General features: G+C 43.9%; 1 protein-coding gene across 8 annotated transcripts in view; it reads right to left on the bottom strand.

Moving 5' to 3' along the window:
* The window catches only part of STX3 (syntaxin 3), a 43139-nt gene that overhangs the window by 10029 nt on the left and 6474 nt on the right, over window positions 1-26636 (bottom strand). For 6 of the 8 annotated variants that reach the window (XR_013996384.1, XM_081098152.1, XM_081098150.1 and 3 more), the window contains exons 2-5: window positions 15979-16062; window positions 3418-3517; window positions 1862-1936; window positions 729-796 (exon numbers count right to left, since the gene is read on the bottom strand). Coding sequence is in view for 6 of the 8 variants with exons in the window: in XM_081098152.1 (XP_080954278.1) it covers window positions 729-796; window positions 1862-1936; window positions 3418-3517; window positions 15979-16062 (327 nt within the window). In the remaining 2 variants the exon portion in view is untranslated. The remainder of the gene's footprint in view (window positions 1-728; window positions 797-1861; window positions 1937-3417; window positions 3518-15978; window positions 16063-26636) is intronic. The other 2 variants (XR_013996385.1, XM_081098148.1) reach the window with 1 other exon arrangement.

Genomic DNA, 26636 nt, shown 5'->3' with positions numbered 1-26636 from the left:
CTCTTCATGTTTGTCCTTCATCCCTACCTCACCCCCATCACCACGAACACACACACCCACACACACACACCCACACACACCATATACACCAACAAACACAGATACACACACCTGCAGACCCACAGACACACAGAGACACACACACCCTGAACCTCTACCCCTGAGCCTGTCTGTCCATGTGGGCACTCTTACTCACCCAAGGCCCAGCCTCCTCTGGCTACCCCCAATTCTTCCTGAGGTCTTTTAATGCTAAGAACATATGCAATAGATTATGTATTCTTACACTGCCTTCCATAACAGGTTCCTTATGCCACCTGAACATCATGCTAGTTCTTCAAGGACAAGGATCATTATCTTTGATGTCCACCAAAGAGCCTAACTCCAAACTGGACAACTAATGACAAACAATCTTTAGAGAGAAGACTTCAATTTCCTCCCCTGTAAAACAAGGAGGCATACAAAATCCTAAGCTATGTTTTGGGAGCCCTAGGAAGTTCTTCAGGGACCTCCTTGGAGGAGAGTATCAGAGTGGCCAGGAGGGCTGGACTTCAGCCCTGTTCTCTACTTTAACCTGGACAGCTCCTCCTCTGCAGTTCCCAGTTGAGTTCCAAATAAGAATTGTACTTAAAAACAAAACAAAACAAAACAAAACAAAAAAAAAAACCCTGAGCTAAGAAAAAAATAAATTAAGAGATTAAACTAGATAGTTAAACCAGAGAAAGTCCTACCTGGGATTTTCGAATACGAAGATCTGCAGACGAGCGGACCTCGTCTTCTTCAATGTGCCTCTCCATGCCTGGAGCAAAGAGATAGATTATTCCAGCAACACACCTGCTGCTCTCCTCTGAGAAACACATTGGTCAATACAAATCTCCTTGCTCATTCTCACACATCCAGCCCATGGAGATGGAGCAACAGGCAGGTACAATCTCTGAAAGTCAGCTCACATGTGAGCCACAGGACTTGCATTACCAGGTATTCTTTGGGTGTATCTTAGCACAGCATGAGCCTTAGTCAGCAAGAAACTCAGTCTCAAACCCTTGTCCTGCCACTTACTAGCTGTGTGACTTTGGGAAAGCCATTTCACCTTTCTCAGTATTCCCTCACCTATAAAATGGAATACATATAGCACCTCCCTCACAATCCTGATGTGAAGATTAAATGGGACTGCGCACAGAGTGCTTGGCTCAGTGGCAGACACACCATCATTGCTATTATTGGAAGTTGCTACTATGACCACCACCTCTACCCCCATGAAAACAAGTACAGTGATTTGTTTTAAGGGAAAAAGAAATAACTTGGGCTGAACAATGCTGATTTCACTCTCTGACCAATAACATACATTCACCAAAAACACTGGACAGAGATGCAGACCACAGCCATTGAACTGAGAGACCTTCTAGGCCCCCAGAGGAATTAAATCTATGACACTGCTCACTGAACAATGCTCTAAACTGAGGGGTGGGGCTAAGGTAATGGCCGGTGATATACACCCCCAAGAAATGTCAATAGACTAAATAATATATTGTGCATCTATATATCTCTACCATTACTATTCAAATATACATAGGTGCTGGGGAAACAGAGAAAGGCAGAGCTCCTTAGTGAAAGCTGCCAAGTCACACAACTACTCAGAAAGCACACGTCAATGCCCATCTCTTAACTTCAATTCTGCACTCTTTCAAACACGGTCATGATCAAGAACAGGCAAATTTCTGGGGAGAGTGCCCAAACCACAGGCAAAGATAGAACAAGTGGCTTTGCTTCCACCAGGATGAGTTTTGGTCCAGGAGATTTGGACCCTGTGGATGTGACACAGATAGTGGTGGGGGCTGGCTTGTTCCCTTTACTCCCTTCTTACTCTTCAGTTTGTTCCGGACGTTGTTGGCCCTTTTCTTGATTTCAGTCGTGAGCTGCTCTAGGTCATCCTTGGTTTCTGGGTAAACAAAGGCAGGTATGATCAGTTAGAAAAGACTAATGATTAATGCCCAGAGCAATATTTATTCTAGTGTGCTCTCCATCATTAGAATCATAGAGAGCTTACTTTTAAAGGCATTTTCCAGGCATTCCATCCCAAACCTACAGAATAAAAACCCCCAGGGTTGGATCTCCACCATCTGTCTTTTTAACAAGCCTTCCCAAGTAATTCTCCAGCACACAAATTTTGAGAACCTTGTTTTTAGAGGAAATAATCCAGTTTACCATAAGGGCTTCCATTTAGAAGGGAGAATAGGGTTTTTATGGGACTTCTGAGGAGAAAAGAATTCCATGTTCATCAACTTAGAATCAAGCATATATTTATGACACACAATGCTGTCCTAGGAGGTATGGAGCAAAATGAGTATTAGCTATGACCACCCTACAGCACCTACAAGCATGAAACTGAGATAGAAACTAAGTTTTCATTGAAAAGATATAGAGCCTGCCTTCTAGCTGTTCAGGGTCTAGTGGGGAACAAGGGACAAAAGGGACACCGTTGATTGCAGTTCTAATATGCAGTGTGGATTAAGCTGTGAGTTCTGGTCAAGGCATGCATGGGATGGGATGGTTAGGAAGAGCCCACTAGCACAGCTGGAGGGACCTGGAAAGGCTTTTAAAGACAGATGATAATAGGACTGAGTCTCAGAGAAGGACTAAGAGTTAACCAGGTTGGAAAAGAGACCAAGACTGAAGTCTCCGGGAGGAAAAACAATATGTGCAAGACCTTTGGGGACAAGAAGCATTTGGGGAACAAAGTTTGGTCTGGCTACAGTGTGGGTAACATGGGGAAGGATGGCAAAAATGTGGCCAAGACCATGTCATAGGCTCTACTAACATGTTTCAACTTTAATCTTTAGGTAATAGAGACTCACTGAAAAAGTTGAACAGTAACAAACTTGTTCCTTGTTCTTATGGAATCTAAAATATAACCCTAAACTCTACTCTAAAAATTTGAAATAATTAGGGGGGAAATTTTGTCCATGCTGGTAACAAACAGGAGATTAGTGATGGGAGGAACTGATGTGGACTTGAACCATTTTGTAAAGCCTCATGAAAAAATAATGGACTTGATCTGGTAAGACTTATGAGATAGCACAAGCAAAGGGGCAGAGGTGGGGCTGAGATGAGGTTCATTAGAAGCAGGAAGAGTCACTGTCAGTCATAAGCAACCAGTTGGGAAGTAGAGGAGTTTCACTGCATGGGACCATGAAGAGTTTCACTTCATGGGACCATGAAGAGAAGAGCTGACTATGGTTGAGCAGGGTGAGCCCAGATAGGGGGTAAAGGAGGATGGGAGATGATATGATGTGTACACTGGTGGAATATAATGCATATGTACACTGCCCTGCTGTTCACAGAGGGAAGGAAAAACAAGATTGGCTCAGCCCCTATGCCAAGAGTCATCAATGGGTGACTCATCTCTGGATAAACACTCACTTGGTTCTGGAATTGGTGCAGACAGAATGATACTGTAGAGTTTCTTAGCCCCCTCTACATGCTCAGAGATCTTGTCAATGTTGAGCCGAGTTTCCTCGATCTATAATCAGAAAGACAACAGCCTTGGTCATCATAGAGGAAGACTATATCCATGACTGAGATGAAAGCTGAGCAGAGCTCCCTAGTGAAAGCTGCCCACCTTCTGGGTTTGTGGAAGAAGATATGACTGAAATGTCTTCTGCTACCCAGTGAGTAAACTAATCTCAGCGGAGCAGTCATTGGAAATTCACACTCATCTGCCCACCTTAGAGGGGAGGATTCAGGCCAGAGTGCAAAAGAGCCAGGAAAACCCATGAAGAGGAATCAGAGAGAAGGGCCAACACACCTGATAAGGCAGATCCTTTAGACCCCTGCACCCCACCCCCAAAGGTGAGAAAAGAGAGAGAATGGGAGAGGGAAAAAGAGAAAGAAGGAAAGAAAAAAAGTGAAAGGGAGAGAACCAACTTAGAGAGTAAAAAGCAAAGAGGAAAGAATGAAAGGAATAGTGAGACAGAAACAGAGAAAGAGAGAGACTAAGTGTGACCACCTCAAGAGGCAGCTCAAGCTTTTCTCCAACATATTATGTTATATTGTACTAGAGGCCCGGTGCACAAAATTCGTGCACTTGTGTGGGGGGGGGGGGCGGTCCCTCAGCCCAGCCTGCACCCTCTCGCAGCCCAGGAGCCCTCAGAGGATATCCGACTGCTGGCTTAGGCCTGCTCCCCCATGGGGAGCAGGCCTAAGCCAGCAGTTGAACATCCTTAGCACTGCCGTGGAGGCTGGAGAGGCTCCCGCCACTGCCATAGCGCTTGCCAGCCGTGAGCCTGGCTTCTGGCTGAGCAGCACTGCACTGACCACCAGGGGGCAGTTCCTGAGTTTAGCGTCTGCCCCCTGGTGGTCAGTGCACGTCATAGTGATTGGTCATTCTGCCGTTGGGTCGATTTACATATTACCCTTTTATTATATAGGATAGCTGATTCCCTCATACGATCATGACCCTGAAGCTCCAGCCATGACTGCTTCTGCACATTCCTAAGGTTCCCGATTGTACGGGTATGTGTCCTAAAGTATTTCCAGCAGCACTTCATTCCCAGAGAGAACCTCAACACAGGACACTGCCTCAGAGCATTAAGAGCATCCTCAGCCCCTCTTCAAAGGCACAAGCCACTCCTGCCCCCTGGCCCGCTGGTCCCTTGTCCTCAGATGTGGTGAAAGCTGCCGAGACCTGAAAACCCACATCGTCTACCTGCCTCACTCCCAAAATGAGGGGCACATCGATGAGGCAACCATTAACAAACATAAATTATGTAAAATGCCATACAGGCGAATCTGAACATCTGAGATGCAACAGAAATACATCTCACCCAGTGGGATGGCTCATTGGTAGGGCATTGCCAGATTGTGGGCTCGATCCCCAGTAGAGAGTGAGCAAGAAGCGGCCAATCAATGATTCTCTCTCACCATTGATGTTTCTATCTCTGTCTCCCCGCCTCTCCCTTCCTCCCTGAAATCAATAAAAATATATTTTTTAAAAAGAAACACATCTCAATGTGTGGCTTTCAGAACCCCTTTCTTCCATAAATAATTATACCCCGTGGTTGGCAAATTGCGGCTCACAAGCCACATGCGGCTCTTTGGCCCCTTGAGTGTGGCTCTTCCACAAAATACCACATGCGGGTGTGCACGTACAGTGCGATTGAAACTTCGTGGCCCATGCGCAGAAGATGGTTTTCGGCCTGGGCAAGTCTATTTTGAAGAAGTACTGTTGATATTTGGCTTTGTTGACTAATGAGTTTGCCGACCACTGATTATATACCAGATCATACCTCTCCAAATTGCATAGAACATGGGAGAAATAAAACTTGAGTTCTCGAACCCTCAAATTAGTATTTTTGCTACTGGACCAGGGGTCTTCCCTTCTATAAATATTGGCCTTGGTGGGCCACAGTTGGAGAGTTGAAAGACATAAAATAAAATTTCAATGTAATATCTTCAAAATATATATACAAATGTAAGTAGCCATCCAAACATTTATCGGTTGGCAAAACAATCAACAGTACTGCATTAGTACCTTTATTCAAATGAGGAACCTAAATGTTGGTGCTCTCCAGACTCCAACTAGGATGCTTTTTCCATTAGATCTACAACCTGATGGTTGGCTTTTCCAAACTGTTTCACTTTTAGCAGAATCCAAGTCTCTGTGACTATAAAAATGGCATAAATCATCACCTATGAAATCTGGCAGCCCCAAGGGTGTAACCACCTCAGAATCAGGCCCTCGGGTGACCCAGAAGTTGTCGTCTTTTCCTTCCTTTCCCCTTTATCTCTCACATCAGATACTGGCTCCTCTTAACAACTCATTAAATGTCATTGCATCACACTAAATTCCCATTTCCATCACATGACTGTCTTGCCAAAGCAATTGCATTAGATAAACAGGACTGAGAAATAAAGGCTTTCTAGAATAAAATGCACTAACCATTGATAAATGATCTTGACATATTTTCACTAGTCAGAGGCCTTAGATTTTTGCATGTTCAATGGATTGAATGTTTTAGAAAATATACTCTGGAATTTTATTTCACAAACTGAAGAGCATCATTGCCGGAAGCCGGTCCATCCTTGCTGCTTGACACAGTCGCTGCAGGGAAGAAACATCTGCACAGCATATGTTTCAAGGGACCTGGCATATATGGCATACTGTTCTTAATATGTTTGCTCACCTTCTTGGCGCTATGTGTTTTAATCAAGGTCACCTCTCCGAGAAAGGTTGTTTCCCCAGTTAGGGATTTTTTCCCTTAAGTTAGGGAGGCAATAAAACCCCTTAACTAAGTGCAAAGGGGGTAGTTAATCACTTTAACTATGAACAATCACCCTTAAACTACATAATCTTTACTCCCTGGAATGGAGATAAGAAACGCCCTAACCTTTGGAATAGAAATTGACAGGATTAAAATCAACTGGTATAAATAAATAAATAAATAAATAAATAAATAAAGATTTTTATTCCAAAAAAAAAAAAAAATACAGATGTAACAAGACAATAAAAGACAGAACCTGGCTGGAGAACCTAGCGAGAGAACATGGCAAGAGAACCTAGACAGAACTTGGCTGGAGAACCTCGCTATGCTGATCAGCTGAACGCTGCCTCCGTGTCATTCCTTCGCCGACTCAGTCCACACATTTGGGAACCCCTGGACCTGCTGGGGCAGGACCCCAACACATCATGACCCAAAGTTCGGTCAATGGTATAAAAAACATGACAGGGCCCTAACCGGTTTGGCTCATCAGTGGATACAGCGTCTGTCTGCAGACTCAAGGGTCCCAGGTCAAGGGCATGTACCTAGGTTGCAGGCACATCCCCAGTAGGGAGTGTGCAGGAGGCAGCTGATCGATGTTTCTCACTCATGGATGTTTCTAACTCTCTATCCCTCTCTCTTCCTCTCTGTAAAAAAACCAATAAAATATATTTAAAAAAAAAAAACGTGACAGGGAGCTGCTAGGATGAGATGGCTGGGCCTCAAGCTCAGAGTCGCTCCAGACATTTGGAGACTGGATAGGAAATGGCTTGCCCAGCCCTGCGGACGGGAGAATAGGGCCGTGTGCTCCATCCTCAACCCAGGAATCAGGAACCTAGTAGGAAATCTACAAGTGCGGAACCTAATGCTCAAGGCTATTTGTGTGTTTGTTTGGGGTTGACATTACCCAGCACAATAATATGTTTAAAGACTAAAACCGCTTTAACATGTACCTGTATCAGAAATAAGGGCCTTCACAGGATGTCTGTGAAGTCACCGTCACTTTCTCCCTTTTATGCATGAGAACACTGCGGCTCAAAGAGGTAGAGAAACTCACTCAAGGCCATGCTGCAGAAAGGTGAAACCAAGGTTTGAGTGTTGGCCTCTGTTAAACCCTGTCTCCTGAACCAGGTGAAGGTGCAAGAACCACCTATGGGAGGCTCCTCTGCCTCCTCTCCCAGGTCCATGCTATCACCCAGTGAGTGCATGTTTGACTCACTGTTGTGTGAGAGGGACTTAGTGACCTCTCACTGAGATCATCTGCCGCATTTCTTTGTTCTCTAACCAATGTTCCCCTATGGAGCGCTTTTTACACCAGGGTGCTCATGAAACACTGCTGATCTAGGGAACCAATCAGGTTTTTCTCATCACCATGCTAAATTTGTAGCTAACATATCTTCAATGCCTACTTATTGTATGTTACATTTTAAAATGTATTTTTCAGTGATTTTTCAGCAATGTGTAAAACAAGTTAGAATCAAACTGAACAAGTTCAAGGTTCGGCTCTATCTCTTAGCAGTTTTTTGACCTTGAACAAACCACTTACCACCACCCCCTGCTCCAGTTCTCTCACCGGTGAAATGAGGATTAGTTTCCACTTCCTAGAGGTTTTGTGGGGTTTAAATGAGATAATACAAGTCAAACACTTAACACAAAGTATATGCTCAATAAACATAAATGATGGTGATGATAATACAATCATAACCAACAATTACTGCACATTTATTATATGCCAGGTCCCATGCTGTGCCTACACAAGGATACCTCATTTAATCCTCATGGCAATCCTAACAGTAACAAAATGCTGGGTGATGTTGTTAGGAGCCACCCAAGGAAATCAAGTAAGGACAGCAAGTCGACCACTCCTCAAGTTGGGTGTCTACCTCATGGAATTATAATTAGCACAGTATACTAATCACTATCATCTAACTGAAAGGAGGGGGTTATCTTCAAGGCATGGATGGCCTCTTCCCTCTGGAGCTAATTAGCCAGTGGAATTTAATTAGACAATGGAAAGCAGAGAAATGCCACTTTGGAGAGTGAGCCGTGGCCTAGGGGAGAAGGCTTTGTCCATTCTACCTACAACATCTCTGCTCCCCTAAGTTCCCATGTACCTGTACCTGCAGTTAGGCATTAATTCCTGCATATTTATTTATTTAAAATGTATTATGTGCCACCCCTCTAACGTGACAAAAGTAAAGGAGTTGAAGGGTCACATAATAACTCTTCCTTTTCACAATTCATTACTTTCCCCAAAAATGGTATAATCCAAAACAGTTCACATATAAGGAGTTCTCAGTCAAATCCTCTTTTATTTACTTTTTTTTTTTTTCACTGAAACAAAGGTGATTTTTTTATTAGAAAGAAAAAAGAAAGCCTTATTTTAATACAACACCAATGTTTGTGAGAATGTACATCAAACTGATCTTTTAAAAAAAAACACACATCACAATGACAGAAAATTTGATATATTACACCTTCGAGGAGCCTGCAACCAGGCCATTTGGAGGCTCCCACCACCACCACACACAAATATGTACATGTTGTATAAGCAAAGGTTTAGAAAACACATTGGGAGAGAGGGGTGGACACAGCCATATGTGTATATGTGAGCATGGCTTCTTGGCTTTGGAAAACAAAAAACATTGACGAGAAGGAACAGAGAGAGATCTTAGTCAGCCAAGCATCAGAAGTCAAATCCCTCAGGGGTTTTATCAAGATTGGGACTAGTGTTTCAACTCCCTCTTATGAATGAAAAGAAATGAACGATCTCAGAGTTATACTGAACAGTGAAAACTAGTATTCTCAGACAATAATCTTAAATCATTCAGTGTATGTGGGCCTTTGCATCATCAAAATTTAGTCAGGAAAACAAAAACATATCTAGTTATTTTAATTGAAGTAATGGAATGCAGGGTATTCTTTACACAGAGATGGAAGGGCCAAGAAGAGGATGGTGAGACACTGAAAATTAACTACAGCAGGATGAATGGACAAACATGGGAGCCAGACCACGGTGAAGTTGACCAGCAGAACGGGCTAGAGGCAAGGTCTGCTGAGTGAAAGCTGAGGCATGGGAGAGACATGTCTGGGGAGGAATATCATGGCCTCTTCCCTCCTCTTGAGTCTTCCGCCAGTGCCAGTGCCTCCCCTAGGTCAAACACACCAAAGCCAGTTGGCAAGGGAACCTGGGAAATGAGTTCCCTGCAATGTAGAGCAGAGTACAGGAAGGGCGGGGAACGGACGTGAGAGCAAATAGGCAAATGACTGGCAAGGGCTTCCTGCCTTCCTATTGGGGAGCCCAGAAATGCAGAACCTACCAGCTCCCCTGGTCATTCAAACAGTCTACATACAGAAAGAATCAAGGAGTATTTAACCTGCTATATTTGACTTAATGCCTGGATTTCAAAGTCACATTCACTTTGAGGTTCTTAATGTTAACAAAACTCAAGCCCACCTAGCAAATCCCTAAGTTTTTAAGACTGCTCACCCCACCCTCACCCCCACCCCCAGTTCTCTAACCAGACACGCTCCACTCTCCAAAGCCCCATGGCACTTTGCCCACACTCCACCCACTCTCACTTCTCCCAGTCCTGACTCAGATCTGCTCAAGGATTGGGACTGTCTTGTTCCTCTTAGAAAACCTGACATCCATCATTGTGCCAAACATGTGGTGTCACTTCATAGAAGTTTGTTCAGTGAATAAATAAATGGGCATAAGTAACTGCAGGAGATAAGCATACACCACTGCAGAACTGTCTCATCAACTTTTTTAAAGCACAGCCAGAAAAGAAAACTTTCTAATAGCATTTTCCAAAATGTATTCATTCACCCTTGTTAAAAGACGTTACACATCAAAAAGGTTTCTGTGAAAAAGTAGGCAAGCAAAGCAGGTCTCTTTATTTTTTTATTTTTTTTTTTATTGCTTAAAGTATTACAAAGAGTATTACATATGTCTCCTTTTTTTCCCCCGCCCTTGACAATCCCCTGGCCTCCCCTACCTCCCCAGTGTCTTATGTCCATTGGTTATGCTTATATGCATGCATACAAGTCCTTTGGTTGATCTCTTACCCACCCCACTCCTGCCCTCCCACCCTCCCCAGCCTTCCTGCTGTAGTTTGACAGTCTGTTCGAGGCAGCTCTGCCTCTGTATCTATTTTTGTTCATAAGTTTATAATGGTCTTTATTATCCAGAAATGAGTGAGATCATGTATTTTTCCTTCATTGACTGGCTTATTTCACTTAGCATAATGCTCTCCAGTTCCATCCATGCTGTTGCAAATGGTAAGAGTTCCTTCTTTTTTACAGCAGCATAGTATTCCATCGTGTAGATGTACCACAGTTTTCTAATCCATTCATTACAGATGGGCACTTAGGCTGTTTCCAGATCTTAGCTATGGTGAATTGTGCTGCTATGAACATAGGGGTGCATATATCCTTTCTGATTGGTGTTTCTGGTTTCCTGGGATATATTCCTAGAAGTGGGATCACAGGGTCAAATGGGAGTTCCATTTTCAGTTTTTTGAGGAAACTCCACACTGTCTTCCATAGTGGCTGCACCAGTAGCAGGTCTCTTTATTACAGGACCTCTTGGAGCCTTTCATAAGTTAATGTGCATTTTACCTCTCCATGGTAGGAAGGAATAGGGAGCATTTCTCAGACATATTTGATCCCAGAAGTCTTTTTGCATCTCACACTGCCGTCCATGACAAGCACTCTGACCCACCAAACACCCACATGCCAGCCCCTGCCCTTCTTGTTACCAGAATTCTGATTTTGTTTGGGCAGCAATGCTGCCATCACCAGAGGATAAATCACGATGGGTTCTATGGCCATCCTGACAATCCTGTCCCTTTGCGAAGGAGTCACCCTCCTGGCCTCCCTTCTAGCCAAGCCTGGCCACAACCATGTGATCCATTGCTGGCCAGTGGGTAACAAGGGAAAGTCAACTTGGAGGATTTGTGTCATCTTCTTCCCTGATAAAAGCATCTTTGAACTTTTCTAGCTGCCCCCTTTCTCACTTCTTGTGAGGCTGGTATAGGACAATGCCATATGCAGCTGTGACTATGGTGGCTGTAGAACATGACACAAATTCTTTAATGCCCCTCCCATTCTTTAATGCCCCTCCCATTGAGAGGTGGTATTCTGTGTATTGCCCTTTTGAATCTGCTTCAACAACAGAGTATAGCACAGGTGACTTCCATAGCTGGAACACTTGCCTTAGACCCATGAGTCTGTGTGTACCAACCTCACACCCTGACTTGGTGGTGCTGAGAAGTCCAAGCCACAGAAAGCGGCCAAGTGTAGGCACTCCAAATGACAGGCTCTGCTGAGCCTTCCTGAATCCCTCTAGCTCAAGCACCAGTGTTAGAATACAGAAGTCTCTCTCAATGTTAGAATAAAGATTCCTGCCTCTGGATGTTCAATTCTTCACAACTAAGGCTCCAGAAATTGTGGGGCAAAACTCAGCCATCTCCACTATGCCGTGTTTGCCACTGTGCCCTGTCTGAATTTCTACTCCACAGACTCTATCAGAATCACCGAAAAGGCTGGTTACACCACTAACGGCTACAGCAATTTGTATACAGCAATAATCCAAACAAACGCCACCTCTCAATCCTAAGGGAAAAGCCAAGAGGGTCAGAGAGCTATTGACCTAGAACCCCAACACCTCTAACCCGCTGCACCATCCCTAACTCCAGACTTGTTCATATGTGAAATCATTCATGTCTTTATTGCTTAAGCCACAGTTACATGAAGGCATCCCTAAGTGATACACCATGCTGCTGCTCAGCGACCCAGATTCAGGCCGGGCGCTCCTTTTTCCCATTAGCTGGGCATGGAAACTTACTGATCTTTCCTTTTCTGGCCTCTCCATCTCCACACACTACCACCAGAATAATTTTCTAAAAGTCACCTCAATCCCATTAGTTTCTTGTTTAAAACGTTCAAAGGCTCCCCATTACTTCGCAGGAGTTTGTAGCTGCAGCAGGCAACAGAAGCATCTGGAAGAACTTCAGAAGTCTGAGCATTCCAGGCCCTCTGTGTCAAGTGTATGTGCAAACAACTCCCAGGCAACTCTGATGGGCAAGTCTAGTTTCAAAGCAATGAGGCCTGCCGTCCCCTCCCCTTCCCCTCTATCCCAACAGAGCATGAGGCTTCCTCTTCTGTGCTCCCACTTTACTACCTGTTGACACTTGTTACCATGTGACTTCTTAAATTTTCCTGTCACCCTCACCAGACAAGGAGCCACCAGAAGGCAAGACCCCTGTCACACTTAAGGTTCTATCCCCAGTACCTAGCACACTGTCTGGAGGACAGCGGTACTCATGTCTTCCCATGATTAGATGAATGGATGAATGAATATAGAACAATAAACCCCTCATCTTTCTGCCTTCTCAGGTATGTTCTGTTTCCTCTGAAACTCTGCTCTCTCTCTCTCTCTCTCTGCCAACTGAGCAAACAGGCCAAGGAAAATACAGACAACTGCAAATTAGACAAAAGTCTGAGGTTTATCATTTACTAGACCTCGGCTTGCCCAGCCAAGGAGGCCTGAAAACTCAAGGGCCAATTCTCTTATCTAACAATCAAGAAGCTGGAGAAACCATTGGAATTTCACAGTGCAAAGCACATTTTGAAACCATCCTGGTCCTGTGGCTTCATCCACGCCTTGCAAATGCCACTCTGACCACCTGTGATTCACACTGTCGGTCCTCAGCAAATAACCAAGCGTGACCTACTCACTAGAACGAGTTCAAAAGGCAGGTCTTATCACAAGAGTGCCTTCCCCAGAAACCTACTTAGCCAGATGCTGCAGGGAGTAAGGGGTGTATTCCCCAGTCACAAAGGGAAACCCCCTTCTTTCGCCAAATCCCTGTTACCTGGAATGTACTTTATTTCACTTTCAAGGATGTTTCTAGGCCAGGGGTGGGCAAACTTTTTGACTCGAGGGCCACAATGGGTTCTTAAACTGGACCGGAGGGCCGGAACAAAAGCATGGATGGAGTGTTTGTGTGAACTAATATAAATTCAAAGTAAACATCATTACATAAAAGAGTACGGTCTTTTTTTTTTTTAGTTTTATTCATTTCAAACGGACCAGATCCGGCCCGCGGGCCGTAGTTTGCCCACGGCTGTTCTAGGCCATAGTCTATAAAATCAACTCTGTGTTTTACTTACTCAAAAAACATTGGGGAACATGATGCTGATAAGGACCAAAATTACTGCAGACATACTTAATGTATGTTAGGCACCATGCTAGGTACATCACATACTTTCTCATTTTCTTTTATTGATTTTTTAGAGAGATAGAAACAGTGATTTGTTGTTCCACTTATTTATGCATTCATTGGTTAATTCTTACATGTGCCCTTACCAGGGATTGAACCCACAACGTAGGCATATCGGGATGACACACTAACCAACTGAGCTACCTGGCCAGGGCTCATTTTATATTTCTAATAATCAGTAGGTAATACCACTATTCTTATTTTAGAAGAAACTGGGTTTTGGAGCAGTTAGACAACTTTTCCAAAGTTCAACAGGTAGTGATGGGCAGAGCTGAGATTTAGACCAGGATCTGCGAGGGGGCAGAGCCTGTATGATCTCTTTCCATGACTCGCTTGCTCTTGCCTCTGCCCCACTCCAACACTTATCCTATCTGTGCTTTACCTAATGAGAAAGAAGGAAGGTAACATTTACCTGTGCCCACACCAAGCACTTTCTGAGTGTTAGCTCCTTTAATTCCCAAAAATCTGAGGTGGATATTTTTCTCCCCATTTCACAGATAAACCTACTGGGGCTTAGAGAAGTTAGGAATGTGCCCAAGATCATAGCTCTTGGCAGATAAGAAATTAATTTCATGGGGGTTAATGGGGGGGAATGAGGACACATCTGTAATTCCTTAACTAATAAAGAATTTAAAGATTAAAAAAAAGAAGAAATTAATTTCAAAGATCATACTCTTTCCACCCCACCATGCTGTCCCCTTCTCCACCCTAAATATGACAGGGCTCTTTTTTTTTCTCTAAATGATAGAATACCATGTGACAAAGAAAGTCTACCATCTCCTACCTCATAAGGAATACTGCCTCTCAGAGCCCCTCTGGTGTAAGAGAAGAGGCAGAACACTATCATTGGATAAGATCCCTTATCCCTTATCCCTTCTTCCTTATTCCTTATCCCCTTATATTAAGTTATTTAATGTATCTGATTTCCCAAGGCAAGATCAGAGGGACAAGCTACAATGACATAAATACCTTCTAGAGTCCTCTCCCACCAGTGAACAGACAGACATATTCCCTTCATGATCCACATGTGGAACAATACTGAACTCACAACCCAAATGTTCGATCTCACTATGACTGCTGGGCTATGTGGAGGGCGGGGATCTGTGGAATGTTCGCAGCCAACTTCCCAATCAGGCCAGCACACGCTCACCTTCACTCACTCTTACACCTGCCTATTACTCTCACACATGAACGGACCTGAACCATCAAGCCTCGCTCCACTCCATTTAGACAAGAACTAGAGGATGGCTTTTCTGAATCCATAAACTAGAGGGCAGGAAGCACCACTTGCTCTTTGCAAAAGAACCCGATGCCTCTTGTCTTCTTTCCAAAAAAATTTAAAAGCCATAAAATAAGAAGCCATAGTATGATGTCAAAAACTTCAGTGTCTGAACTGTCTGTGGTTCTGTTCTGTTGTTATAAAGTATCGTTACTGAGCATATATGTCTCAGATGCTACACTGAATGTATGAGAAACATTATCCCATTTAATCCCGATAATAACCCTCCAGACAATTACATTACTCATCCCAATCTACAGGTAAATAAACCAAGCATGCTAAGAAGCATTCACAAGATCAACAGCTGGTTGGAAGCAGAGCTGAGATTTGAACCCAAGTTCACCTGACTCCCCAAGACACACTATACCCCACAGCTTCCCAGCATTATTTACTATAGCACCTTCCCGACAAAGACCTTCAAAATCAAAGAGCATGTGAAACTGTAGACATGAGCAATCCCTCTTTGTCCCTATTCAACTTCAAAAACATAAATTGGTGGTTTCTTGGTTTCTCTGTTATCACTAGAATTAAGTCAATGGAACTACATTTTTGGAAACATATCTGATCTATATGAATCACAGGCCTGAAAATGCAATGTGTTTTATACTCATGGCTGGACCCCAAGATTGATCCTGTATTAAAATTATGTAATTTAGGCAAAAAAAAAAAAAAAAAGATATCACTATAATGTTATCATGTACCTTAAAAACTTGCCCTAGCCGGGTTGGCTCAGTGGATAAAGCATCAGCCTGTGGACTGAAGGGTCCCAGGTTCGATTCCGGTCAAGGGCACATGCCCATGTTGTAGGCTCGATCCCCAGTAGAGGGCATGAAGGGGGCAGCCAATCAACGATTCTCTCCATCATTGATGTTTCTATATCTCTCTCCCTCTCTCTTCCTCTCTGAAATCAATAAAAATATATTAAAAAACAAAAAAAACTTTAAAAGCACCTCTTCAATCACATATAATTTACCTTGTGCTGACTTTCTCCATAGATTAATCCGCCCAAGTAAGTCTTGGAGAGATTCTCCTTGTAACATCTTGGTTGTACCACCCCTCCCCCGGGAAAGACTGACTTTTTTTGCTACCCTGGAAAGATCTGAGGGTTTTATTCTTTACTGAGGAAGCTGTGTTTCCTTATGTACATTTAGCCTACCTCAGAGAAGAACTCATCCATGAAGGCTGTGTTGTCAACGGCAATCTCGACCTCATCGGCATCATCATCCTGTGTCAGCTGCTTCTGGGAGAGACACAAAGGAGCGGGTGAGACAAAAAGCACAAGAGCTTGCTAACAGTGCTGGGTGCTCACTAAGGGCCAGGAGCTATAGCCGCCTTAAGCACTTTACACATATAATCTCCTTGAAAACACAGACAGCTCTGGGATGTGTCAAACTCCGAGGTCACCCTGTCTGAATTTAAATCCTAGTTCCACCATTTACTGATTTTTCTTTTTTTTTCTTTTTTTTCTTTATTTTTGCAGGGTGGGAGAGGGAGAGACGGGCAAGTTACCATCCTCGCTGTGTCTCAGTTTCCTGATCTGTGAAATGTTAATAGTAACACTACTCACTGCATTGGTTAAGAAAACAATGAGATGATAAATATAAAACACTTCTGCACAGTGTCTGGCATACTGTAAGTGCTCAATATCGCTAGGTTTGGTGGTGATGGCGGTTGGTGGTGTGACATTACCAGTCAGAGAACCAAAAACAGAAAGGTTAAGTAACTTGACCAAAGTCACATAGCTAAAATGTGAAAACAGGCAGATTCTAGCCCATCTTGGATTTGGATCCCATGTTCCAACCCTTTCTGCAGTGTTCAAATGTGTGATCCACCCTACCAGGCACCCCTAACAGTTTCCAGCCACAATTCCTCCAAACACTAGTCTCACAGTAGGAGTGAAGATTTTCCTGTTTTCTGAAACCACTATTGCAAAGGAAACAGCACTTTGTGTTGTCCCCTGTCAGTGTTCATGTTTATAAGGAAAAGGAAGCTCTACCCCCAGCCACCCTCAAGGACCCCAGCTTTCTTAACCTCATTCAACTTCCTCTGCAAAATCACTGAATGGCTATCTAAAGGAAGGGCTTCCCTTCCCACAGGCACCAAGGGCCTGAGCTTCTGCTAGGTTCCTCTCAAATTTTCTTCCCAGACCACTGCTGCACTGCACACTGCCTATTTCTAAGCACAGACGAGAACAGGGCGTTGGGGGTGAAGGTGGGAGGGGTACACCTCCTACCCAGCTCCTTCACAACCTTCAGTGGCCTATGGCCTTCTAAGCCAGGACATGTCACTTGCAAACACTCAGAACTCCACCGGCAATGAGAGCCATCAGGGGGCTCTTTTCTTCAACAGCTATCATCTCCCTGATCTACCACAGAAGATGGAGTTACTGGGACTACTCATCAAAATCTGGGGCTCTCTAGCCATTCAGGGAGTCACTTTTGACTAGCGCCCCCATCATTTCATTCTGTGGCTCAACTGGAACCATCGGCCACCCAAGTTTAACAGCCATATTCAAAGGAGTTAAATTTGAGGAGCTGCTACAGCCCCCACAATTATCTTCCTAAAACTAAGAACTGATCATGTCCTTCTGCTACTTAAAGTCATTCAATGACAGCTCACCTCCTAGGACTAATAGTCCCAATGCCTAACAGAGCATGGGGCCCTTTAAGATCAGGCTCCACCCACATTTCTCCCTGTGTGATGCACTCTCTAGACCAGGCACTCTTGCATTTCCTGGACACATCACTCTTTCATATTGCTGAACTATCACATAAGGACTTCCTCCTGAAATGCATTTGTCCAGCTGGCAAACTTTTACTTAGTCTTTAAAACTCAATCTCCAACAATCTTAACCTGTCAACCTTACTTGACACTTCCCCACATGTACAACTTAAAACCTCCCCAAGGTCCCAAAGCAGCCAACACACCCTACCATTAATTACCCCTTTATTTGTCTGTCCTTCCCCCACTGACTATAGACTTCTGCAGGGTCAGGGTTGCCCTATGTATCTATTACAGTAGATCCCTTCAGTGTGTGTGCCTGCCCAAAACACCTTCCTTCGTGGAGCTAGCCCTCGCCTTTCCACATGATTCTGGGAAGGTTCTCAGTCATGACCCAGACTCCCTGAGGAATTTGAATTATGAGGGGAACAGAGCACAGTTTAGATTTCCTCTAGATTCCCAGAGCTACCCTCGTTCTGTCCTTCCCAAGACACCCCCTGTGGCTTACAGCAGGTTCTCCAGACCTTCCCCAGTGTTCTTTCAATGAGCAGAACAGTATTCTTCTAAAAATTTTTAATTCGTTTGGCCAGAATCAGCTTTTGTCACTTGCAATTAGAATTACTTGTACTTTGTCATTAATTAATTTATTCTACATGTATTCTGGACATGTATCCTGTAATAGATATGTAATAGCAATGTCATCAATTTTAGCTGAATAACTAATTTCCACATAGACTAGCAGCCTAAATTCACCCAGCAGTTTGTAAAGTTTGTAAATGCTCCCTTTATCAACTATCACCAATACTTGGGCCTCCCAGCAGCCTCCAGAGAGCTCATCTCCCATGAAGGATTTCGTGATCCTCACTAGAAAACAGGAACCCAGTTTTCCTCTAGGAAGCATTTGTTGAGAGTTTCCTGTCCTCAAAGGTCTTAGAGACCCACGCTGAGGGGACAAACCCCATGTATATGTGTGTGTACATACATACACCCCACGCATGAGTGTATCAACTCAGCTTTCTTCAAGACACTGGTGCTAAGAAAGTGTGGCTCAGTGGTTGAGCATCAAGCTAAGGATCAGGAGGTCATGGTTCAATTCCTGGTCAGGGCACGTGCCTGGGTGGCTGGCTCAATTCCCAGTGGGGGGCGTGCAGGAGGCAGCCAATCAATGATTCTCTCTCATCATTAATGTTTCTATCTCTCCTTCCCCCTTCCTCTCTGAAATCAATTTTAAAAAATGTATATTTTTTAAAAAGTGGAATAAGGTTACCATCCCAGGATGGGACTGAGGGAAGTTTCTGAAAGCTGGGAACAACTGTGTCCTGGAGCAGGAGAGGCAGGTGCCTAGTTGTCCAGCATGACGTAAATTTTCGAGACCCATGGAATTTGTACAGGGATCCCCCACTTCCAAACAGCCACCTCTTGGCTGTTGGCAGGCTCGAGCAGGGCAGCCTGGTCCACCTCCAGTGAGAGAATATGTGAACTGGGAAAGGGGAAGTCTTTGGCAACTCACAGCCTAGGTCCAAAACTTGTTACTCACTGCTGACTGTGAGACCTCCATCAAGACCATTACTACTCTGAGGTTTTTACCTGTAAACAGTAATAATACCACATACTTGATCATTCTCAGGAGGGTTAGAGAAGAACACATCTGAAAAGTTTCTGGCACAATACTGTGGACACACTGGCACCTAATAAGTGCCTGTTTTCCCCTCACCTAGCCGTGAAGACCTGCTGCCCAAAGACTGCGTCCTCGTCCTCCTCCTCAGGAGGTTCTCACACTAAAGGCTCATCAGTAAGATTGACTGCACAGCGTCATGACGACCAGGGTTCCATAACACACTCCATTGCATACTGGTCACTTCAACAACTGGTTTAACATCTCTGAGCCTCAATTCTCTTACCTACAAAATAGGAGCAATAGTGTCTACCAGGGCTTTCGTGAGGATTAAATGAGATAAAATTTTAAAGTTTCTTATGCAATGAACAGCACACAGTAACAACTCACTAAAACACCTGTATATAAGATCTCACCAACTTCTCTATAGCTTTAACCTGGATCTAAGTACCTTTAAACAGGAAGGTGGGCAGGGGAGGAAAGGAGACTTGTAGAGCTCAATGCAACCATACAGATTCTATCATTAAATTCTCTCACTTAGAGATGGCAAATTAAGGCCCAAGACCAAATAATGAGTTACTAATACAGCAAGGAAGAGAACACAGGTTTCCTGAATACCCCCTTCTCAGGCAGTTCCTCCCACTGTGGTGTTTGGCTGCTTCCAAAAACATAGAATAACAACATGAACAACAAGAGCAACAAATGGCAGATTAGAAAATTCAAGGAAGAGGGTCAATCTCAGAGGTGACCTGAATAATGTGGTTATTCAGAGTCACGTGGCACTGGGAACTACCACCAAGCTTATGCAGAAGGGACTTAGCAGAGCCCAGGGCTGGGGCTCCTTCCCTTGTGACCCAGCCATGCCCTAACAGACCAAGAGGCCTCAGGGACCCCAGGGGCAAGGGAAGCACATGGTGCCCTTTATCTTCAGCCCACATGACTGAGCACAGCCAAGAAGAGAACTTCAACATCTTTATCAAAGAATCAAGGCGTGTGGTAATAAGAACGCTCCAGTAGCTGCAACATTAGCCACAGTATAAAAAAACCAACATATGTGAGAACCATGCGCCCAACTGCCCACTTCCTCTCCCTACACCCTGACCCCAGCCTCCTGCTGCTTCTCCCACCAGGAGGTGGGAGATATTGCCAGTGACTTAGGCAGCACTAAGCTAGAACCCGGGATTTATCACCTTCCCCACCTCTCAAATGTGTTCCAATATTCGGTGAGGACAGCCAGGGCTATGACCTCTTCTCTGGATAGAAAGTGGAAAGAGTTCAGGGGCCCAGATCTCAATATGAAGTAATTTAACCTGTGATTCCTCTCACTCAGCACTCACTGCCTTTCTCTCCACTGCCTTCTCTACCATACTTAGTCTATCGGACTCTTCATCAGTTCCTTTAATAAAAAATACTTGCCACATAGAGTCACTGGTAGGTGCTAAATAGCCACACCACTAGCTGCTTTACATAAACTATGTCAACAAAAGCCACCTATATTTTGAAGTTGAGAATCTGCAAGTCAGAGAAGTTCTACGTTACTCAAGGTCTCTAGCTATTGGTTTTCAGAGTCGGGGCTCAATCTTAGGTTGTCTGTCCCAAGCCCTTGCTTATTCCACTGCACCCTGCTCTAAGCAGCCTATCACCGAAGCAGCCAGGGGCCCAGGAGAGCAACAGCCCAGCCCTGCAGAAAGCACCCATGGGAGAGAGGAGCTGTGGACCTGCAGCACTTGTCTCCATTCAGCCTTGATTTTCTCACCAGGAAAGGAACTTAGCTTTCCAATTTGGCTTTCTGGAACCTCAGGACACCTCAGAAACCACCCAGGGAAGTAAGGGAGGGGGAGTCAAGCAGGTGGGTCCTCTCCCCCTCGTCAATCTGCATAGCTTCACTTTTACCTGCTTTACACATTGGGGTTCCCTGTTGTTAAGAGAGGGAAGAAAGGCAGAAAAAAGAAAGAAGAAGGCAAGCTTAGCTAGCCAGCTGGAAAACCACTGAAGTTAATGAATGGGTGGCTTCTAAAGAAAAGAGAAAGAACAGGGAGGGCCCTCACTCCTCTCCAAGTTAAAACACGGCTGCAGGCCAGCTGGTGTGGCTCAGTGGTTGAGTGTTGAACTATGAACCAGGAGGTCATGGTTCGACTCCCAGTCAGGGTACAGGCTCAGGTTGCAGACTTGATCCCCAGTGTAGGGCATACAGGAGGCAGCCAAACAATGATTCTCTCTCATCATTGATGTTTCTATCTCTCTTGCCTTTCCCTTCCTCTCTCTGAAATCAATAAAAGTGTAATAAAGAAAACAAAAGCATAGCTGCAAAGAGGTTAAACTCATTAGCAATTCCATGAGGATCATTAGAAATCAGAAGAGCAAGACAGGGACAAAGAAAGAAAGAAGGGACAAGGGAAGAAAAAGGAAGCCACCCAAATGAAGAGGACATCAGTCAGAGGCTCCCTGATTCTCTGCCTGCCACAGGTGCCAGAACCCAGGAAGGCCAAAGGGTTCCAGCACAAGACAGAAGGCCCAGGAGCTCTTGGGAAGTTTTGGGGTGGCGGAAATAATAACAGAGGGGAAGGGACCAGCAATCTACACTGGAAAGGAACAACAGTGGTCCTTAACTTCCCATAGCAGGGTATTAAAGGATGTGGCTAGCGGGGGCGGGAGCCCTCCTGTCACAAGCGGGTGATCACAAATTCTTGCTCCTCTTCCTCTCCATATTTAAACAGCTCTTTGCTCAGAAGATACATACTCTTCTTTATAAACCCAGATTTTTCTCCCAATAAATTTGATGCAAAGAGATAACGGCATGATTTTTCTTGTCCCTGCTCCCCACTTTCCCCACCTGCCTCCCTCCAGAATGAGGGGCTGTGGAATCCCAAAGATGAACGTCACCACTTCCAAAAATTCCAAACATATACACACACCACACAACACACTGCCCAACATCTGGTTTTTCCAGTCCCTCTTCTTTAATTAAAAGAAGCCAGAAATTCTGAGTAAGCCTGTCAACTCTCAATAGGCACTCAGTGCTCTGTTCCCCGTTTAAAGAATCAGATGGCAGTTTTCCAATGCCCAGTTCTCCCTCCTACACTGTTTTTTTCTCATCCACTGAAACCCTCCCAGAGGGACCACTTCCTCTTTCCGCTGAATGCATCTTCCCCAACACACTTGTCAGATGAATCAAGAGGAGACATACAGATAATGAACCCTAGGTGAAGGCTCATACTTTTACTTTCCAGATGTTCTAGTTGAACATTTGGAAGCAAGAACCGGCCCGCTTTGGAAGATGAAGACAATGGGGAATAAACTCAATACCAAATCAGCCCAAGGCCAGCAAGTTGGTGGACAACTGGACAAAAACCAAAGTCTCTGATGACCCCACCCCATGCATTCTGCCATAACAATCACACTACTACACAACATGTGTGTGTTTGGTTTCAGACTCTCTTGTGGTTTCAAATATATTATTTGATTTTCATGTCATCCCTAGGAGAGACAGATATTACTTTCTCCATTTACAGATGAGGTAATTACTTAATGAGGTTAAATGACTGTGCAAAGTGATTCAGCTAATAATGGTGGCATGAGGGCTCAAAAGCAGGTCTGTGGGAGCCCAGCACCCTGTTCGTACCTTCTGTACTCCACCTGAAGATACCCTTCCCACTCTGTTTTGATAACACACCTCAGGGGATGCTGCAATGTCCATATAACTAAATTGGATTAATCTATACCATGAGTGAAAAAGATACCGGTGCATATAATCCTTGAATGTGCATGTATGTAGGAGACACAAAGATACATCTGAGTTGAAAATCCAGCTCTGCCCCTTAGTAGCTGTGTGATCTTAAACAAGTCACTTAACCTCCCTGTTCCTCAATTTCCTCATTTGTAACATGAATACTCTATTCACAGAATTGTTGTGAGGATTAAATTCGTTGATACATATGAAATATCTGAAGCAATGCTGGGTACATATTAAATGCCCACGATCAGGCCATCTAAAGTGGAAAATTGGGCCTTTTTTTCTCTAAAGAGAGTTTATGCTAAAGATGCAACTCTAACACCAATTCTCAGAAGCTGAAAGCAGGTCCCTTAGAATGAACTGAAATTTAGTTTATTTATTTGAATAGTCATTTCTTTACTATATGCATTTAAAGAAATAGCCCAGCCACCGTGGCTCAGTGGTTGAGCATCGACCTATGAACCAGAAAATCATGTTTTGGTTCCTGGACAGGACACATGCCAGGGTTTCAGGCTCGATCCCAGGGTTTCAGGCTCGATCCCCAGTGTGGGGCATGCAGGAGGCAGCCGATCAATGATTCTCTCTCATCATTGATGTTTCTTTCTATCTCTCTCTCCCTCTCCCTTCCTCTTTTTAAAATCAGTAAAAATATATTTGTTAAAAAAACAACACATATCCTCAGGTGAGCATTAAAAAGAATGTCAAAAAATTTTAATAAAAATCTGATGATGGAAGATGATTTGACTTTGGGTGGTGGGCACACAGTACAATATACAGATCTTGTAACATAGAAATTCATACCTGAAACCTAGATGACCCTATTAATCAATGTCACCCCAATAAATTTAGTTGTTTAAAATAAATAAATATTAAAAAGAAAGTAAAAAGCATCCAGGTTTCATCTCCATATGCCATGTCCATTCCTATCTGCTTTTGCTTCTCAAAATCTAGGTCTAGAGAAGGAGCAATGAAAGAAGATGGAAGTTCACCTAAACAAAGAAAGGAGAAAAGAACAAAAACACCCTCTAGGTAGATGTTATCTACACTCTGTGGTTAGAGAGGTTAATTCAGTGGGAATCACAGCCAAAATGGAACAAAGATGGGACAGGCTGCTGCATACAATCCATTGTTCACAGTGCATTAACCTAGGTGGGGTCTCATAACCAACCACCACACCCACAACCTTCTCCTTCTCACTACAAGGTCCCACACAGAGTAATAGAGTCATTCATTCATTCATTCATTCATTCATTCATTCATTTTTCCAATAGTATTCATTAAACACCTACCATCTGCAAAGCAATAGTACAGACACTGGAGACACACAGACCCGACTCAGCCCCGCCTGCTCCAGACCTCACTGTCTCCAATGGGAGGTACAGGCACACAGGTCATTCATTACGAGTCCACTTACACAGGAATTGTATACCCAGGAGAGGAGGGGATGATCAGTCTCAACTGCATTCAAGGCAGAGCTGAGGAAGACAGAAGCCTATTAGAGATGTATACAGAGGTGACTCCCTGGGGAAATTTTGAAGATGGAATGGATTCCCCCAAGGATAACCTCAGGAAGGCCACTGTGGTGAGAAGACTACGTACACCTTTTTCCTGCTTTCTCTATGCTCCCAGGAGCCATTCAAGTAGATTCAAAGAATACCTTCTGCTCCCTAAAGAGTTCTGGTTCCCTTTCAAACCTTCCTCCCCTTCTCCAGCCTTCTTCACTCTTTTCTGACTCCCTACCCCCAGCAACCCCACAACGTCCAGTTCTCAAGGATATAGGAAGGAGGAAGGAAGTAATAAGGTCTTCTCTATTCCACTCTCAGCCTTCTCCGCAACCCTTCCTTTCATTCAGCCTGCCCCACAAGCCCCCTCATCCTCATGATCCTTCCAGAACACTTCATTAATAGTTATAAAGAAAAAGACTTAAACGTAAGACGGGAAGCCATAAAAATCTTACAAGACTCTATAGGCAGCAAAATATCAGACATATGTCGTAGCAACATCTTTACTGATACAGCTCCTAGGACAATGGAAACTAAGGAGAAAATAAACAAATGGGACTACATCAAAATAAAAAGCTTCTGCACAGCAAAAGAAACCATCAACAAAACAAGGGACCCCACTCCATGGGACGACATATTTGCCAATGTTAGATCTGATTAGGGTTTAATCTCCAAAATTTATAGGGCATTTATACAACTTAACAAAAGAAAGATAAACAATCCAATAAAAAAAAATGGGCAAAGGATTTAAATAGACACTTTTCAAAAGTGGACATACAGAAGGCCAAGAGATATATGAAAACATGCTCAAAGTCACTAATCATCTGAGAGATGCAAATCGAACAACAATGAGGTACCATCTCACAACTGTCAGAATAGCTGTCATCAACAGATCAATAAATGACAAGTACTGGTGAAGATGTGGAGAAAAGGGAACTTTCGTGCACTGCTGGTGGGAATGCAGGCTGGTGCAGCCATTGAGGACTAATTTTTTTAGTCCTCAAAAAAATTAAAAATGGAACTCCCATTTGACCCAGTAATTCCACTTCTAGGAATATATCCCAAGAAATCAGAAACACCAATCAGAAAGGATATATGCATCCCTATGTTCATAGCAGCACAATTTACAATAGCTAAGATTTGGAAACAGCCTAAGTGCCCATCAGCAGATGAGTGGATTAAAAAACTGTGGTACATCTACACAATGGAATACTACACTGCTGTAAAAAATAAGGAACTCTTACCATTTGCAACAGCATGGATAGACCTGGAGAGCATTATGCTAAGCAAAATAAGCCAGTTGGAGAAAGATAAATATCACATGATCTCACTCATTTGTGGAATATAATGAACAGCATAAACTGATAAACAAAAATAGATCCAGAGACAAAGAAGCATCGAACAGACCATCAAACCTCAGAGGGAAGGCAGGGGAGGAGAGTGGGGGTAAGAGATCAACCAAAGGGCTTGTATGCATGCATATAAGCATAAACAATGGACACAGACAGTAGGGAAGTGAGGGCATGTGCTGGGGGGAGGGTGAGAGTGGCTGGGGAGAGGTCAATGGGGGAAAAGGAAACATATGTAATAATTTAATTAATAAAGAATTTAATTTTTTTAAATGTTATAAAGATAACATTTGTGAGCACTCCACATGTGCTAAGGGTTCTTCTAAGACACATGCTTTATATTTACCAAGGCACTTCATCTCACAGCAACCTTCTGGGGACCTCCCCATCTGACAGCTTAGAAAACTAAACATAAAAATGACCAGTAACCTGCTGAGATCATGCAGATGGCACGTGCCTGAGCCAGGACAGCCTGGGCAGCTGGTGGCAGGGCCCTAGTCTCAACCATCACGGAGTGGTGCCTTCTAACAGCAACCCACCCCAGCTGCAACATGCATCACCGGCCAGCGGAAACACACTTCCAAAGCACTAAACACAGATGCCACCCCCGCAAGGTGGTGAAACACAAGACTGAGAAGTTGGCACAGGCCAGGGGAAGCTAAGAAAACATGACAACTACATGCAGTGTGGTGTCCTGGACTGAACCCTAGAACAGAAAAAGGAACGTTTGTGAAAAAAACTAGTGAAATCCAAATAAACTCTGGATGTTAGTGAAAAGCAATGTACCAATTTTACTTTCTTACTTTCGACCAATGTACCATCATAATTTAAGGCATTAACAATGGAGGAAAACAGGTGAGGGGTGGACAGGAACTCTCTGTACTATCTTTGTAA

Source organism: Myotis nattereri, assembly GCF_964212035.1.
Source record: "Myotis nattereri genome assembly, chromosome: 9".
Taxonomy (NCBI): Eukaryota; Metazoa; Chordata; class Mammalia; order Chiroptera; family Vespertilionidae; genus Myotis; species Myotis nattereri.
This window is presented reverse-complemented; position numbering and strand designations above follow the sequence as displayed.